The sequence below is a fragment of the Peromyscus leucopus genome, chromosome 4 (genome assembly GCF_004664715.2).
Source record: "Peromyscus leucopus breed LL Stock chromosome 4, UCI_PerLeu_2.1, whole genome shotgun sequence".
Classification (NCBI taxonomy): domain Eukaryota; kingdom Metazoa; phylum Chordata; class Mammalia; order Rodentia; family Cricetidae; genus Peromyscus; species Peromyscus leucopus.
In genome coordinates, this window is record NC_051066.1 from 45,407,361 (window position 1) to 45,427,306 (window position 19,946).

Below are 19,946 nucleotides of genomic sequence, written 5' to 3' on the forward strand. Positions count from 1 at the left end.
ATTTTTTGTTCCACCTTTCTAGATATTTCAGTACACATGTAAAATTGCCATGGTAACTATCTTTTAAAGAATTTTATCTTCAACTTAACAGTAGAGGTAAATGAATACATTAGATGGAAAGTTTTTAATTTTAAAAAAATTTAAAACTTTTCTATTGGTATCTGTAGAATTTCATTTGACCTACCATTTTATTATTTTTTACTTACTTATACATGTATCTTTATCAGCAGACCCAGACAAAGAAATGACATCAATAGAAGAGCAAAGAAGTCATATGCTTGGTGAAAGGGATGAGTCACTGGTATGTAAAAACTAAACTAAAAGTTCCCACTTAATACTGTGCTTCTTACACAGCAGCATCGTCAAATGAATCGTACACCATATTGACATATAGAGTAACTGCTTGCTATTTAGTATTTAGTTAAATAAATATTTTAACTCACTATTGTTATAAGACATTCTTAGAATTAGCAATGCTTCAGAGATAAACTTTGTTTTTCCTCAGTGGAAAATGTCTTTCTCAAAATGATGTATAGCTCTATGCGCATAAAGCCAAAAAAGGCCTAATGGCTCAAAGAAGTATGAGAAATAAGAATTTTAACATATTGGAATGAAATTAACATGAATAACAAAATCCTTAAAAAATAAATGAGAACCCTTTATTATTATTATTATTATTGGAAAATATGTGTAACTAGAATTTTAACTTAACTTCAGCAGTCTGCCACTGGTTGTACTGAGCAGAAGGAAGATGTGGGCCATTTAGTTGGGGCTGGAGATCAAGGAAGAGAAAGTATGACAAGATATACAATGAGAGGTATGAACTACACTTTATTTATAGTCCTCAGATGGAATATCTATTTAAGTAAGCTGGAATGACAGATGCTAGCAGGCAAAGCTTGTACATGGCTTATATATAGGCAAGCATAAGAGATGCGGAATAGTGACAAGCTTAATGTAATCCAGTGTCAATACTACATCAGCTGACATATTGGATAAACTACAGGCAGTATAATGTGTGAGAGTTCTAAGGGATAATCAAGGACAGAGAGAAAATTGAATGATGGGGAAATCATGGAATGATCAAAATGAGTTTAGGATATGTGGTTTAAATGTGAAATGATATGTGTTTGTACACTTGTTCCCTGTTGTTGTGGCCGAAGAAGGTTGTAAACTCAATGTGGGTAGAGGCATCCTGGGAGAAAGTGTGTCAGTTGGGCTGGACAAGAGTTTTTATAGCATTTCATGTAAGGTCTTGTACATATAATATTGTTGCATGAATCTTAGAAGGTCTTATTAATAAAATCAAATCCGAGGCCAGTTATTGGGGTGAACACTGGAAGATCAGAGAGACAGAACAAGCCACAGCTAACCTCACCTGGCCAACTTCCCAGCTGATCTTGTTTCCTCAGACTGGAAGCCTCTGTGCCTCATATCCAAATGGCTCTCAGCTGAACTGTGCTGCTCAAAACCTAAAAGCTTAACCAGCCAAATGCTTCTAGTTTCTGGTCCTCACGCCTTATATATCTTTCTGCTTTCTACCATCACTCCCTGGGATTAAAAGCTCGCTTTCTGGGATTGAAGGTGTGAGTCACCATGCTTGGCTGTATCCTTGAACAGATGAATTTCTGCCTCTGGAATGCTAGGATTAAAGGCGTGTGCTACCATTGCCTAACTTAAGTATCTAGTGGCTTTTCTGTTCTCTGACCCCAGATAAGTTTATTAGGGTACACAATATTTTGGGGCACACAATACCACCACACAATACCCATGTTTATGTATGGATATTCTATTCCCAGCCTGCCCCTTTTGTCCTTGCAGAATTCCTCATCCTTGAGAAGGACTTTCTGAAACAGGATGCCTTAATGCATCATAAACACAAAGATCATTGTAGAGTACAAATGAATCATAGTCCACGAAGTTTAATATATCATTTAGTTTATTTCTTACTTTATTTTATAGTCTCCAAATAATGATTATAGTGACATCTTCCAGGCTTTCCAATTGGTACATTTATTGATTCGGTAACAATTAATTATATACTAACTGGATATTGAAATTTTTGAGTTGAATGCTTCTGGAAACAAGTAGTTCAAGCCCAACTTTATTGTGAACTTGTGTCTTAATGAAATCATCCTGTGACACATGTTCACCCTGCTGACAGTCCTTCCTCTACAATGTTACATTGATCTACATCTAGCACCTTTATGACCATGTGATGCTTTAAAATATTAATCACTAATCATGTAAATGTATGATATTTTGGTTAATTTGATTTATAATATTTTAATAATCAGCATCTGTCCTGATCCTATGACTCTGTGTTTTCATGTCTTTTCTCTCATATCCCCAAGTAGGTAGCTCTTAAAGTTCCCCAATAATTCATATATTTTAGAGCGACTATTCCCTCCTTATATTCCTCCTGAATTTCTTGACAATTCCCACCCTATTGTGCACCCAACCTCTCAGTTTTGATTAAGTCCAGGCTTACCTGTTGGAAACTCTGCCTTCATGCCTTTGCTGAATCTATACATATTGATCCTTAGCATGTCATGGGATATTAATAAATTATTGATGAGTATGATAAGTGACTATTTAAATAAATATGATTTAAAATTTTCTTTTTTCAATTCATCATCTCAAAATGTACACATGCAGTTTTTTACAGTTGATGTATTAATGTACAGTAGGAAAACAGACAATTGTAAAGGACCCCAAAGTAGAGGTGCTTATTTTTCTGGAAAGATGACCAATCAATGAAAGCTAAACAGAGCTGATTGAACCTTCACAGAAGGAAGCAATAAGTCAGGAAACATTAAATTGTATGTGATAGTTAATTTTGTCAACTTGACATCTCCAAACTCCACCTGGGAAGAGACTCAATGAAGGCTATCTAGGCCAGTTTTGCCTGTGAGTATATATGATATATATGAGAATATATGATATGAGAGGTCTTACCCATTGTGGAGGACATAATTCCCTACGAATTGGTTCCAGAACTGCACAAAAGTGAAGAAATGAAGCTGAGGGCAAGCATGCATGGGCTGGTTTTCTCTAGGCACTGGACAGATATGGCTAGTGGCTTTAAGTTCCTGCCACACCGACTTCCATGCTATAATGACAGTAGCCAGTAATGTGAGCCAGGGGAAGTATCTCAGAATACAAAATACAGCATTTCATTCTCAGGAAAAGTCACAAATTTCTAAAAACCTAGAAATCAAAACCGACTTGTATTAGAAAAATCGACGCAAGACTTGCTTTTTGCCCATGTATTAATCACAGCAACAGGAAGTAAAAACTAGGACAATATTTATGTGTTCATAGTCACTGAACAAAGAATAGTGGTGGTTTGGGTCATGAATATGCACATGGTGTTCTAACTCTTCTATCATGAGGCTGAGAACAATGTATACTGTGAATCTGAATACAATAATATTCTAAAATATTATGTCTATGGGTATGTTCATTCATGTAAGCTTGAAGGATTTGTGGATGACCTTCTGAAATCATTCAATATCTCTGAACTTTGTACAGTCTACTGTCACTCTTTAGATTCACATAAATCTTGAGTGATCACAAGTATCTCAGAAAGTCTCAACTAAACATAAAGGGTCCTCAAAACTACAAAATTGGAATGAATGTGATCAAAGTATAATGTATAGAATTCTTAGGGGATAAAGTAAAGAATTATTAAATACAAACACTTAAACTAATTAGTAAAGATTTCTATTTCTATTTATAAGTTTATCTACTACTACACTGTAGTTAATGTTACTTAAATATTTGCCTTCAACAGTATCTCTATGCAGAGAGGTGTCAACCACAGAAGAACAAAGCAGACAAGACAGCCAGGAAAGTGTTCAGTTGTCAGTAAGTAAATATCTAAATTGTTTTGTATGACAAGACAGCACAAGCCAAGAAAATTGCTTGTCATATTACCCTATGGAATAATTGGTCACATCTTTATTTAATTAAATTAAATTTACTCTCTTGTAATCCTTAGGTTATTCTTAAGAGTCTTCATGTAGTACAAACTAAACATCTGCTTTATTATGTAAATAAATAGCTTTCAGAAAATTACCTAAGCCTCCTTGTGTATAAATTCTGTAATACTGTAAAGCTAACTTTACAATACTATCTGATGAGTAACAGAAAAATATACCTGCTACTTCACCTAAATCCTCCATTTCCTTCAAAGCAATAAATTGTTTCAACATTTGATACTCTTGTATCAATTATCCTAATAAAAGTTAATTTTGATTTTTAACTTTTAAATTATTTCTTCAATTTTCTGAGAGTGGAATATTGTGTTTTATATCCTAACATATTTTCCTTGTCAGCAAGTTCTATTTGTATTGTGTAGTGAGATTCATTTTTTATTTTTATCATTACCAAGTAACATTTATTGAGTAGATACAAGAAACTAAAGACAGTTACTCTAAATATGCAATGCGTGTTGAACTATGTTCAAGTATTCAACAAATACATACTATGTACTGTGCAAAACCCAACACGCATTGCATATTTAATTCTGGCTGGGCGGTGGTGGCACATGCCTTTAATCCCAGCACTCGGGAGGCAGAGCAGGCGGATCTCTGTGAGTTCGAGGCCAGCCTGGGCTACCAAGTGAGTTCCAGGAAAGGCGCAAAGCTACACAGGGAAGCCCTGTCTCGAAAAAACAAAAACAAAACAAAACAGAACATATATTGAATTCTGATTAAAGAAAGGCTGTGCTGTGTTGTGTTGTATAGCAAGGTCATGCTGAAGAGTTCATTCTATGTTATTCAGGTTAGCCTCAGTTTCTCCATCTATAAAATAAGATTAAGATTTAATTTAGACTTTTACCACAGAAACAATATGACATACTGTTGTTATCATCATTTTTATGATAACATTAAGATGGCCATGCTATTTTAAGTATATGCTACTTTAACATAAATATATGTCTCAACATATACATTCTGTTTTTATAATTCTCATGGCAATAATATTAGATTCCAGTGAGTCTTCAGTTTTGGTTAATAGGATGCCCCCTAGCGGTTAAGTATTTTGTTTGTGAATTGTCTTGTAACAGATAAGAATTTAACACACATTTGACCTGTTGTCACTTTGAAACAACAACAATAAATGATATTTATGATATCATGATACTATAATATTTATTTTCATATTGGAAGGCTTTGTGTGTATGTATCTGTAGTGTAAATTTTATATGAAAATTAGCAAATAACATTGCTTGTATATTTACTTGTGATGTTTCCTTGACAACTCCTTTCTTTTCTGTGACAATGCTTCTGATGGCCTTCAAGATTTGGCTTTCCTTGTGAGTGATGTATGAAGGCAAAAGTTAGACTTGATTTAGATAACATACATGAGATTCTCTGTTACAGTGATGTGAAGTCAAGTACAGATTTCTCGTATTTCCCCAGTCTCACTGCTTCTGATTTGAGATAATCAGACCATTTTAGAAGTTGTATGGTTTTCTTCTGCGATTCATTTTTTAATTTTAACAGGTTCTCTCTGAGCCTCATCTACTGAAGGAGGATGTTGTTCATTTTACTGGGATTCCAATTGAAGAAAAAGAAAACATAGCAAGTATAGAAATGAAAGGTAAGGCCACCATTTATGTGTAGAGATTTGAAGGATCACTTATGTAAATCTGAACACAACATACATACCTTATAACACTAATCAAGTTAAATAGTTATAAGAATTATATCTAATCCGGTCTTTACAAATATTGAAATTATGTGTGCCACTGAAGTAGCTGAATTCTCAAATTTCTTGAAACCTTTTTGGGTATGACATTGGAATTGAAATTGTAGTTCAGTAGTCTGGTATTCTGCATTTGTCCTTGGGTTATCAGGAGGACTTTGGTTAGATAAACATTCTTTGGGAATATCCATCATTTATATTGGACAATTACAATTAAAGAATAATAGGCTCTGGATTTGAGAACAAGTATAAGGCACATGGGAGGAATTGTAGGGAGGGGAGAAATGGTAGAATATCTTAAATATAGTACCAATATATGAAAAAAATTAAAAAGATTTATGCAAAGACCTTTTGCATGATAGTTTAAGATATAAAAATATTAAATGAAAGTAAATATTCATTTGAATTCTGAGCATGTTTCTAAGCAGCAGAAAAAAAAACCAAAAAGACAAATAGTGAAAATTGTTTCTTATTGGAATCAGCATATTAATTCTTGTAATATTAATTTATTTGATGTTCTAAGCATGTAATTCTAAATGCTATTGCTAAATAAGAAAGAGCAATGCTCAGCATGATTCATAAAACAAGTATCAAATGGTAAAAGAAAATTGTATACCAGGAGATTATATATATATGTGTGTGTGTGTACACTTTATAAATATGTAATTTATGAATATGTATTTCAAGTTTTATTTTCATCATCTCCTTGTGTTTTTCTGTACAAATGTGTATATATTTTATGAGATTCAGATCTGTTTGCACTAAGCTTGAATACTGCAATGAAAATCTAAACTTTTCTCTCTCAGGATATTTTCACTTGTGTTCAATTGATGAATTTGTGGATGATGAGGCTTTCAGAGATCATTATGTTTGTTTAACATGTAGCAAACTATATGTTTGTAAAAGTTACTTTTATAGAATATGTGTGTGCGTTGTTTGTGTGTGTGTGTGTGTGTGTGTGTGTGTGTGTTTTACATGATTACAAGTATCTCCAAAAGAATTATATCTTCTTTGCTGGAAACATGGCTCAGTCATTAACAGCACTTGCTGCTTTTTCGGTGAACCATAATTTGATTCCTAGTACCCAATTCCTAGCGCCTAGCACACATAATCCATTTTAACTCTAGATCTAGCATATCTGATTCCAATTGTTGGCCTATGTGGGCATTCACACTCTGTAACATGCATGTGAATACAGACAAAAGCATAAATAAATAGTAAAATTAAAGTCTTTAAAAAGAGTTACATCTTCAACTAAAAATCAAGAGTAAGTGGAAACATTCATTGGGAGAATAAATTTAAGCATCTCTAATATATATATATATAAATATATATATATTAGTAATATATATATATTCATTTTACATATAATTTCACTTCATTTTCTTGTACTTAAATGCATTCATTTATCAGCAGTATCAAGCATAGAAGTGACGTCCACTGAAGAGCACAAAATGGATAACAGCTCTGAATGTTCAGAGTCAATGGTATGTAAATGTTTAAATCTAAGGTCCTTATTTTACAAAGCTTTGTTTTGATTAACAAATTAATGAAAGTAAATCAAATTACTTTGTCAGACCAGACTACCCCAGAAGATAATTTATCAGAATTGAGTATTTTGTTTTGAACCTCTGCTTATCTAGTTTTTAAGATTTCACACATTTATACAGCACACCTTGATCGTATCCATTCCTTTCTCCTTCTCTAGATCCCTCCTTTGCCCTAGCATATCTCCTCCATCTTTCTCTCAGTTGCATGTCTTCTGCTCTTTAATAGGCCAGTAAGTCCAAATAGTTCTGGCCATATGTACACATAAGGAGTCCCCCACTGGGGTACAGCTGCTGCCACCACAAAGAAAAGTGACCCTCTCTCCCTCAGGAGCCGACATTGTCTCCTCAGCTAAGGGTGGAGCACTGGGAATCCCTTCCACATCTTAAACACTCTTGATCTCATGGAGGCATTTGTGTAGGTATCCATAGCTTCTGTGATATCATTTGTCCAAAGCCAGCCTTTCACACTGACTCCTTCCTACAAATACTTAAGCTCATCATTGTTGGAAAATTCCTGGAATCTTCATGATTTCAAAAATAAACTTCTTTTATATTTTTGCCACATATCTTTCTGAAATTACCTGTGCCACCATACGTATGAATCCTATAACATGCTAAGGGGTTAATACATAAGTTCTATGATTAAGCATTTGAAATTTTGAGCAAGATCTTTGTGATGATAGACATATTGGGTTGATGTTAAAAGGTTAGAATTTATAATGGGTCAAGAATTATGTTTTTTTTAATCAACAGTGATTCCAATTTTAATATTGCATCCTTTAGCTTTCTAGCAGACCTCCATTCTTCTGAGATGTCTTCCATTATTCTTCCATTAGATGTAGAAAAGAGGGGTCAAAAAACTTACCAATGTGTCTATTAAGACTGCCTTTTGGCCAGGCGGTAGTGGCGCACGCCTTTAATCCCAGCACTCGGGAGACAGAGCCAGGTGGATCTCTGTGAGTTCGAGGCCAGCCTGGGCTACCAAGTGAGTTCCAGGAAAGGCGCAAAACTACACAGAGAAACCCTGTCTCGAAAAACAGAAAAAAACAAACAAACAAAAAAAAAGGACTGCCTTTTATTCCCGTTCAACATGAGGGCATCTTTCTCCACATATGAAGGTACCTTTCTGGTTTTTTTCATGTAAAGGACATAGATTGGTATGAAAGTCATATATATATATATATATATATATATATATATATATATATATATATATATGCACTGTGCTTATTGTATCTGATAATGTTCTTAACAAGATGCCTCATATTGATCTACACATCTATACACATTGCATTTGCAGAGAAATTTTAATAGTTATGTGTTTGGGTGCTATTTGATAACTAGGCTTGATGTTCTCTTGAATATGTTTTAAATGTATAGACTGCGAATATATTGCTTTTATTACCTACTAATACTGTATGATACACATTAAAAATTTTATATTCCAGATAAGGCTCTTATCTATAGCTATTAAAAGGTTTCTGCAGATGCAATCTATAAGGGGATGTGAATCAATATAAGACATTTTGTTGGTTTTATTTGCCCCAAGTTTATGGGCCCATTTAAAAAATAGATTTATTTATGTGTTTGAGTGTTTTCCCTGCATGTATGTATGTGCACTGCTTGTGTGGCTGGTGCTGCAGAGGCCAGGAGAAGATGGTACAGAACTGGAGTGAAGGACAACTGCAAATCATCCTGAGGGTGTGAAGAACTGAACCAAAGTCTCTGCAAGAACACAATAGCTCTTCATTACTGACCCATCTCTCAAGCCCCCTCCTTTCTTGTTCATTACAAAGCACAGCCTAAGATGGTGACACTATTTTGTTACCAGAATAAGAAGTGAGACCTGCACACTGCTTTTGTTTTGTTTGTGGCTGTGGCAATATTACTAGGTTCCCCTGTGTCTCGATCTCTGGACATGGAATGCTCTCCACACTGTACTCATTTGAGACTGGCTTTATTAGAGCCTGGGTATAATAAGTGTGCTCTGGTGATTTCATTGGGGGAGATAAGGATGTATTTTAGAATTATTTTCATAGTTGAGATGTTATTTATTTTTATATATTGTAATATTGTTTGTATTTTGAAATCTTAGCATAAATAATCTTAATGGTGTCTTTCCTTGCTATCATGTATTTGACGCCTACTATTCTTTCTATGAAAATGGTTATGATAACCTACTAGGTCTGCACTCTTTTTTTATTCCATGCCTATGAAGTAAAAACTTAGAAATTATTTAGATAATGTATACTACATTTCTCCCAATGACATGCAATCATACATAGTCTTCCTTATGTCTACATTTTTCTTTTAAAATAAGAAACTCTGATTTCTTATGAGTTTGTAGATCATTTGTGCAGCTCATTTTTATGTTAAATTTCATAGCCTATGTATGAGTGTCTTCTACAGAAGAGAGATGTGAGTCGTTTACCTGGGACTGCAGATCAAAGAAGAAAAAACATTACAAGTGGAGAGATGAAAGGTGTGAGCTATGTTTATGAGGTCCCCACTGATAGAACAGTTATGTAAATCAGGAGAACCGATATTTGAAAGTAGACGTATAATTATTTTTATATATTGAGTTAAAGAATTTAAATGGTAGTAAGATTGATTTCTAATACAGTTTCAGCAGACACTGTAACTGAATGTGTAAGTAAAACAGCTGAATTGTTCAATAAATTACAAGGCACAGTAGGATCTGAGGGGAATTCAATCACAATGCAATACAGAGCAGGCATGGATTTAAATGAGGACAAAGTTATTGAGTTCCAGAAGCACCAGAGTCAGGGAAGGAGTGTGTTGTAGTTAGAAGGCGATGTGTGGCCACACACCCAAGAATATTTGGGTGGCACAATTTGGTATTGATAAGCTCTTTTTTTTTTTTCTTTAAAAAAAAAAAAAGACACAAAGTTGGGTAGCCAATGAGGAGGGGTGGATCCAGAAAAAGTTAAGAGAAGAGAAACGAATGTGATCAAAACACAATGTATGAAACTCTCAAAGAAGTTAAAGAATAATTATTTCTTAATAAAGAAGGTAAATCATATCCATTAGGCTCATATGCTTATATACTTGCTCCCCCACCTCTTGGCACTCTCTGGAAACGCTATTATCCTCTGGAAAATTGAGCTGTGGTGAATAAGTGGGTCAGTGGAGACAGAATATGAAGGATTTTGGCCTAGCTTTACTTCCTGATTTCCTCTCAGGGACTGTGATAGTGCTGGCCATGTGATTCAGTGGCTTTAGGAGTCCAGATTCATCCTTGGGTAAAACAAGATACTCTTGTTATCAGAGATTCTCACTGCTCATTACTGTGATACACAGCTAAACCAAAGGAAGGATAAATATTGATTTGGTTCTAGGCTAGTTTGAAAGGAACATGAAAGTTGCAAAGAGATAAATAATAATAAATAATAAAACTTTAGGCACCTATTGGAACCAGCATACTAATACTTTGTTATCAGTATATCTACATTTCTAGTTGTATAATACACTTGCATTGCTGAATAAGGATGAATACTGTGGTCAGAATGTGTGTGTGTGTGTGTGTGTGTGTGTGTGTGTGTGTGTGTGTAAATAAATGAATAAAATAAGACTATAATTGTAGTAATAATTTGCTTAAAGTGAATTACCTTCTATATAAAAGAAAGCAGGAGATGTAGGTTAAATTTGGAATTCTTGGTGAGGAATCCCAAGCAAACTCCTTTCAGATAGCTACATTGAAATTATATTCAACCTCAACCACTGCAGCTGCATAGTTTTGTGGAACCAGAAATGCTAGAATTATGGAGAGCTGAATCACTTTCAATTCTCTCCATAATTCTTAAACATATCATTTATTATATAATCAAAAGGATTCTTTACATTCAGATGATACTTTATTATCTTTTCAACTGAGTTGATAAAGAAATACTAGGATCCATAATATAGTGAGAAAATGTATATACACCAGTACCCCTTATGTATTTTGAAAACAAACAAACAAAAAACAACAACAAAAAACCCCAAACATTTCATAATACTGAGTGTGTCTCCAATCACTTCAGTTGGTGAAAAGTGTGTTGATACAAAGCACCATACATTTCTTTTTTTTTTTCATTTTTCTTTATTAAGAAATTTTCTACTCACTCCACATGCTATCCACAGACCCTCCCTCCTCCCTCCTCTCACCCCCAGCCCTCTTTCCCAAGCCACCCCACATCCCCACATCCCCAAATCGAGGTCTCCCATAGGGAGTCAGCAGAGCCCAGCACACTGAGCCTAGGCAGGTTCAAGCCCCTTCCTACTGCACCAAGGCTATACAAGGTGTCACACCACAGGCACCAGATTCCAGAAGCCTGCCCATAGACCAGGAACAGATCCTGATCCCCTGCCTGGGTGCCCTCAAACAGTTCGAGCCAAACAACCGTCTTCCATATTCAGAGGGCCTAGTCCAGTCTGGGGCTCCACAGCCACCAGTCCACAGTTCATGGGCTTCCACTAGTGTGGCCAGTCATCTCTACACGTCCTCCCATCATGATCTCAATGTCCCTCGCCTGGAGTATCTCTCTTCTCTCTCATCAATTGGATTCCTGGAGCTCAGCCCACCATACATTTCTTAAAATGCAATTTTCATCATCTCTTTGTTCTTGCTGAGTCATAGAACAAATGTATCGAAATTGCTATAGTATGACAGAATAACTTTTCCTGATATGTTACAGTAAGTGTATGTGTCCTGATGATTACCATCAGTGTACACAGGAACCATAACTCCTGAGGGTCCTGGGGTTGATATCTGACTAGAGATCATACCTCTCTTTACCACTCAGCTCATTCAAAGTGGTGTGTTTGCATTTTCTTAAGTGAGGGTCACTAGACTCATATAAGTCTGAAAAATACTACTTTTAAAGTTTAGTTAAGAACTTATCCTTATTTTTTAAACTTTTATTCCTGGGTTTTTTTCTTTTTTCTTTTTTTGGTATTATGAACTAAAAACATGAAAGGAGGCAAACAATTATCTCCAAAAGACCAAAATCTAAATAGTTAACAATTTTCCAAGTTAGCTACTTGGATAGATTGATTCCCTTCCCTATTAGTACTGCACAGTTAATTGGTTGCCAATTTTTGAATAGCTGACTTTGTACCTCTTCATATTTGTAGGCTTTCCAAAGGAATATATGCCCCAATTCAAGGTAATACATGTTACATAGTGTCAATATGATTAATTACATGTTTTATGAATTTAAAAAAATAAATGAAATTTCTTCTCTCAACATCCATACAGCCTATCGTTCAAAGGGAAAGTTTGTTTGAATACACAGCAGTAGTAAGCATGCATGAAAGTACAAGCGAATCAGGTAATTTGCAATATCAATACTGTGAAAAGAAGGTGTGTGAAAGATGTGAAATGTTTTCCATGTTCTTACTCTTTTATCTTTACAACTCAAAATCTGAGGAAAGGATTTGTCAATGATTCAAATGTCCTTGTTGGCATTGGCATATGAATTACAAAATATATACAAATATTAGAGACAAAAAATTTAAAATATGAGTCTAATTGTATGGCTCCCCAAGTACAGTTCACCAGGAAGTTCCTTGACCAGTTATGCAACTTCCACTGTTTAATGATTGATGTGTGCACCCTTTCCTAAGCTTACAAATAATTACTGGAAAAGTGGACATCATTGAGCACACCCATGTTCTGTAATGCACCTGACCTGTGGAATTCAGACCCATCTTTAAGACTACAGTAATTTCCCCTGGTGGAAAGGGGGAAGATATATTTCATTCCTACTGGAAACCACAAGCGATTGGAAATCTGCAGAGTGTTCCTTTCCACCGGTTCACTACGGCATGTGTTGTCTGTGCTGGGTTGCAGAATGAGGTCCATTTTCACAGATCATGCGACTTAATGTAAATATTACAAGATGTTTTCATGCCATGAACATTTTTTGGGAACATTTCCTGGGATGCACGCTCGGATAAGCATGCTTGCTTTGCTGGTGTGCTTTCTCCCTGCACAGTCGCTGATCTGTGTCAAGAGCGAGTGTGACAATGGGACACTTCAAACACATCACTCTCTAAGTCTCTAACATTTATTAGCAATTCTTTAAGAACCAGACTTTGGCCTAACTTACCAACTTTGCGTTTTCCTCTGTATTCCGTTTTTCACTCACTTTGCCATCTGGTAACGTCTGTTTCTCACCAGTTTATGTTTTTCCATGTGAATATAACCTCCATTTGTTTCTTCCTTTGTGTTTCCACAATTTCCTGACCTCTATGCTCCTAACCACATTGTTTTGCTGCAATCCAGGCTTACCAGTGGGAAATGTATTGTTGACTTTTCCATTGACAGTGTAAAATTACCAACCCCTACCTCACATTTAGCCACATTTCAACCAATAATTACTGAATAAGAAGAATAATGATTTATTACACAAAGATGATAGAAAATTTTGTTCCTTCCAATCCATTACCAGATGATATGCACATATAGAATGATTTAATTATCAAAACACGATAGGAAACATGAAGGATCCTATTTGAGAAATGCCTAGTCTTAACAGCCAATCAGCTAAGACTTCCTACAACTGAGAGAATTGAAAAAGTGCAAACAAGAATGTTAGGAAAGTAGACAAAACATATTGGATATGTTTGCTTCTGCATATAATACAGAGGAAAAAACAGCAGTATTTCTTTTTTTAATTTTTAATGAATTTCATTATTGATTTTTGGAAATTTCACATCATGTAACCCAATTCCACTTACCTCCCAGTCCCCCCATCTCCTACCCTCACTCCTGAAGCATTACTCCAAAAGAAAATTTTAAAAATCGAACCAAAATGAAACAGAGCAAACAAGCAAACAAACAAAAGAACAACCCCCCACCAAACAAAACCAAACCAACCCCCAAACCTCTTTGCTTCTCTACCTTTCCTACCTCTCCAACACCTCTTCATCATCCTGGTGGCACTAGGAGCTATGTGTCACACAGTACACCCTTTTGTTCAGTCAGCTTCAATAGCAAATGTTCACTGCAATGAGTCATTGGTCTGGTTCAAGGCCTCTGGTTTCTGACACACCACCCTCACCTGGATGAGTCCTAGTGGCAACATGGTCCGTGAACTTCACCACAGACTCCAGACATGGTCCTGGGCAGTAGCCTGGGTCTAGATGTCACCATGGCCCCAGGTGGCATCGAAGCCCACCCAGATTGGCAGGGCTCCAGTGGCAGCACAGCCCTTGAATGCCAACATGACCCCAGGTGGCAGCCTAGACCCCAGGAATCAGCATGGCCCTCAATGGCAACAGGAACCATGGACGTCAACACAGACCCTCACTGCAGTAGGGCCCGGGACCCAGACATGGCTCCCAGCTGCCTGGATGCTACCATGGCACAGGGTAATAGTACATGCCACTCAGATCTGTATGGCCCCAGCTTCAGCATGGCCCTTGAGCTCCAACATGGTCCTAGGTGGCTGATTAGACCCCAGGAAACTACACAGCCTTCAGTTGCAACAGGAGCCACAGACATCAACTAAGGCCCTATGGGCCACTAGCACCTGCCTGAATGGCTGGCTGTGGATGTTTTCCGACCAGCCCGGGCCTTAAAGCAGTATTTCTGATATGAGGTTGAGAATATTGTACACTATGAATCTAAATACTTCAGTGGTATTTTCCAGTTTTGTGTCTAGAGTTTGTTCACTCATGCTGAGTGGTTCATTTATGGGTGAATGTTTAAAATCACTGAGTCTCTTTACTTCACACTATCTCATGTCTACCCAAGTGACATATTTAAGTTTGCATGAGCATGTGTACCTCACAATACATTAAACATTGAACTAAATTGTGAGGGTCCTTAAAATTGTTCGTTGGAAAAAAATAAAAATTCAATATCATCATAACTATGTTTAAATATTCAATTTATTTCTATATAATGCTTTTACTTTATTACTATATTATAGCTAAAGTTAATTAAATATATTCATTTGTCAGAAGAACCAGGCAATGAAGTACCATCAACAGAAGAACTCACAAGGCCTGAGGACCATCAAAGTGTACAGTCATGGGTATGGAAATATTACACGGATGGGTCTTATTCAATAATATTTTGCTTTAACTTACTTAATAACTTGACAGGCAAATATAATTACATATCAAACTGACATTCACAAGAGTCGGTCACATTATGTACTTTATATAAAATATATTTTACCATCTTATTATTCTTAACATATTCTTAGGGTCCTTATGTAGTCAAAGCTAAACACGATCTTAATTTTGTTGCTCAATATCTTTGTAAAAATTATTTGAAACTTCATGTGTTTTAGCCCTATAACATACTAATTTGGTAAAAATCAAAATATATCCTCATGAGTAAGCAGTAAGAAAATCTCTTAGTCGCCACATATCCAGCAGTTTATTCATACCAGAATCTATTATTGAAATGATTGTAATTGGCCAGTACCTATTGTCTTAATTCTTCTGATAAGAGATCATTTTTATTCTGGCTTCTTTCTAGAAATTGCTTTCTTTTCTCTGGGAATTGAATGTTGGGTTTTGATATTCCGAAGTGTTTTCTTTGTTGATAATTAATACTTTATTTTTGTTTGATTTGATCTGTTATTGTTGTTGCTGCATATATTTATTGATTTCATGTAAGAAAGCACCAACAGGTGTCTCTAAATACATAGGGCTTGTTAGGTTTTGCATAGTAAACATTTGATACACTCACAGGCTTATACTTGTTAAGAAAAGACTATGCTATGAAACCATGCCACACTGAGGTTCCCATTGTGTGTGACCACATTTTCATCAGTTCCTCAGTCTATGACATGGGAATAAGATTGTAACCAGAGGTTTAACAATGAGCTTTCTAGGTTGCTATGTTTTCATTATTATTATCATTATTTTAAGATAGAAATGGTGCTTTACCTTGAGCAAGTAAGTGAAACACACACATTTTTTTTGCTAGTTTTCATGGTAAAAATACTCGATGCCTGTAAATACTTAAATTGGTTTGTGGAATTCTCATGTAATTAAAGTATTTGTGAGTTGCTTAGCTGCAGATGGAAGTTTCACACATTGTGGTGGTGATTTTAATCTGAAAAAGAAAACAAAACTTGGCATTTATTTTTACATGTTAAAGGCATCACTTCTGCATTTGATATAAATTCTCATATTAAAATGTTAACAAATCATCCTGATTCATCTCTACTTGATAACGCATATTTGACAGTTATTGTGATTCCTAGGAAATGTTTCAGATTTTTCTTTCATGCGCACACTGTGAGAGGTGTGTGCATTCAGCAGTTAGGCTCACACCTGACTGCACCTGAGGGTTTCAGCCTGCATGACAATGCTTTCCACTACATGCTGCTCTCAGGGTTCAGTCTGGTTGCTTTTGGAATGAGGCATTTGGATACTCTTAGAAGAAAGGAAGGAATCTTGCAGCTTATTTTCATATTAATTTTAACAGACTACCTCTGAGACCTTTTCACAGGAGGATAATGTGGTTCCTTTAGCTGGGACAAAAGATGAAGGACCAGAAGATGTCACAAATGCAGAAGTGAAAGGTAAAGTCTTCATTTGATGCATAGCCCTTTAGGGCAAATATTTATGGAAATCAGAATGGTTGGTTTATTATCCTAGTCAAACATACTTAGCTATTTCTCACATAGCAAGTTAAAGCATCATACAGGCCACGTACAGTTTCTGCAGACATTGCAACTGAATGAACTGCTAAAGAAACAGATAAAAATATATCAGAATGTATCATAATGTCTGAGGAGTACAGGGAAAAGGAGGCAGAGAAAAGAGTGACAGGAAAGCCTTCATGGGACCAAAAGGAACCAGTGAAGGTGCATGTGCAGTGTGTGTATAGGAGTGGGGGTGGGTAATGAGATTCTTTTTTAATGACTTATGCTCACTTTAAAAATAATTGTGTGTTGGTTGTGTGTGTGTGTGTGTGTGTGTGTGTGTGTGTGTGTATGTAATGAGTTATAAAATTTGTGCTATGGATGAGAATTAGCCATAAATCCAAACTGTTTGCCCATCAAATCAAATCACTTCCTAAGTACTGTACTATTGTTCCAACTGTTCAAACCTTTCTTCCTTCTCCTCCTCTTCCTCCTCCTCTCCTGCCTACACTTTCTCCTCCTCAGTTCTTTTGGTCTCCTTCCTTCACATGCATCTGCTATTTTTTCTGTTTGCACATTTATAGACAGGCCTTTCACATAGAATATCCATGTATTACAAGTGGGTGTTAAATTACCACCCTGCCTCTATATGTAAACTTTGCATGATTCCATGCATCATATACTATATAGAATTTACAACTCCACACTAGGTTTTCTAAAAGTCATAAAAATTCACCATTTATTATAACTAGGTGTAAACATTTCCATTTATTCTGATATAATACTTTCACGTTTTCTACCACCACATTAAAACTAATGCTATGTAAATATGTGCATTCATTAGCAGTTCCAGACAAAAAAATGATATCAACAGAACAACAAAAACATGACAGCCATGGAAATAGTCATTCACTGGTATGTACATGTATAATATTGTGTTATTTTGTTTAGCAAGATAGCATAGGCACATACAGTTACATAGTATATCACCATATGGAATAATCATAATTTTGTATTTATTTTTAAAAACATTTTACCATCTTATAGTACTTAGAGTATTCTTGGAGACTTAGTTTTGTTGCCTAGTGTCTTTCTGAGAATTATTAGATCCTTCAGGTGTATCAACTCCATAGCATTCCAATTAGTTAAGACCAAACTACGGTCTCATGAATAAGCAGAGAAGTAAAGGTCAACTTCTCACACAGCCCCCTCTTCCTTCAAAGCAATGTCTGAGACAGTTCTAATCCATGATACTCTATGACATCAACTGTTCTAGTAAGAGTTGCTTTCGAGTTAGAATATTTGGGAACTTTGCTTGATATTGGAATGTTCAGTTCTATTTTACATAGTATTTCCCTTGTTGACAACTTACATTTTTTATTTTGTTTTATGGGATCCATTCAATTATCATTGTCCTCATTAAAGACATTTATTGGCTAGATATAAGAAAGAACCAAAAAGCAGATTGTTGAGTTTTGGAAACTAAATAATAAATATTTGTTGACTACACAGAACAGACTTTGGGGATTCAGACTTTATTTCATGAAGCAATGCCATGTTGAAGTGCTCCTTCTATGTGATGTGTAATAACTTCAGTTAATCTATCCACTGAGTGGAAGTAAGATAAGTTAAGAAGTTTAACTTACAGATTTAATATGATGATGTATAGTTTATTTTCTATCATTTTAGCATTAAAATGAGAATGCTATTCACCCTAATCATATAAAATTTTTGCTAATTTTGTGCTAATACTAGATTCCTGTTAATCATCAGACAGGCTTACTGGAATGCTTCCCCACTATGACTATCCATTTGTGAGTCTCTTACAAATGGGATTTTAATACATTCCAGGTGGTGATTGTAATTTCCTTGGTATTTATTTTTATAGGTGGAAGGTTTAATGTCTGTGTGAGTTAAATTTCATTTTATTTATTTATTTTTTTTTTTGACACAGGAGTTCTCTGTGTAGCCCTGGCTATCCTGAAACTTGCTCTGTAGACCAGACTGGCCTCAGACTCAGAGATCTGCCTGTCTCTACCTCCCAAGTATTAAATTTCATTTAGAAAGTATTACTAAATAATCGTCATGTATATTTACTCCTGGCATTTTGGTGTCAGTCAGTCTTATTGCTCTTAAAGTGTTGCAGATGTTCTTATGAGTATTGTGTGTTGTCAGTGGGCATGTGCAAGAGAAACTAGATTTGATTTAGATAACATGCAAGGTGCTTAGTTCAAAAGACATGGCTTACAATACTTTGTACTCTAATTTCTGAAACTGGCTGCATTTGCAATGTGGTATTTAGATGTCCTTTTTTAAATTATTAATTCCAACAGACAACCCCGGAGACTGCTACATATATGGAAGATGTGCTTCATTTTTCTGTGCCTGCAGACCAAATACTAGAAAATATGGCAAATGCAGAAACTAAAGGTAAGATCTACATTTTTATGTGCAGCCTTTGGAAGGAATATTCACATAAGTGACATTTAGGTGATTCAGAAGGGACCAGTTATTCTGGTAGACAAAGATACTGACCTATTGCTCATACAGGAAGCTGCAGGGTAATAAGAATGATGTACCATCTACTTTCTGTGAATGTTGAAATCTAACATGCCACTCCAGCCGCTGAATTTCTAAAGAGATTACAAAGTATTGAGTTGTCTGAGGAATATGATGAGGAAAGTGCAGAGAAGGCAGGGGAAGGATGTTCGATGGTTATTGAGTACAGGGAGTAAACATAAGCCAGGAAGTGTGTGCAGAAGGGAGTGTGCAAAACACTGAAATTCTCTAGGAGGTGAAATATAGAGTACTGTATACGTAGGAACCACAGTGTAACCTTCTAATATGTAACCAAGCGCTAACAGCAAAACCACGCATTTCACTGCATTATCTCTGGGACGCCGGTAAGCATCATGCCTGCTTGTTCTTGAGTTTCATCAGATTGAACACAGTTGCCATTTAACACCTGGATAGAAATTAATATCCAGTAGTGGGTCACTGCTCAGAGTAGTATTACAGAAACCCAAGTCATAGAACTGGAGATAACCGAACACCGAGAGGGCTGTGA

At 35.7% G+C, this 19,946-nt stretch overlaps 1 protein-coding gene across 1 annotated transcript in view; it reads left to right on the plus strand.

Moving 5' to 3' along the window:
* The window catches only part of LOC114701823, a 51,111-nt gene that overhangs the window by 28,567 nt on the left and 2,598 nt on the right, over window positions 1-19,946 (plus strand). Inside the window, exons 15-26 of the mRNA XM_028882025.2 lie at window positions 228-301; window positions 718-817; window positions 3,797-3,870; window positions 5,514-5,610; window positions 7,129-7,202; window positions 9,651-9,747; window positions 12,402-12,433; window positions 12,526-12,598; window positions 15,237-15,310; window positions 16,720-16,816; window positions 17,724-17,794; window positions 19,213-19,309. Coding sequence (XP_028737858.2) covers window positions 228-301; window positions 718-817; window positions 3,797-3,870; window positions 5,514-5,610; window positions 7,129-7,202; window positions 9,651-9,747; window positions 12,402-12,433; window positions 12,526-12,598; window positions 15,237-15,310; window positions 16,720-16,816; window positions 17,724-17,794; window positions 19,213-19,309 — 960 coding nt within the window. The remainder of the gene's footprint in view (window positions 1-227; window positions 302-717; window positions 818-3,796; window positions 3,871-5,513; window positions 5,611-7,128; window positions 7,203-9,650; window positions 9,748-12,401; window positions 12,434-12,525; window positions 12,599-15,236; window positions 15,311-16,719; window positions 16,817-17,723; window positions 17,795-19,212; window positions 19,310-19,946) is intronic.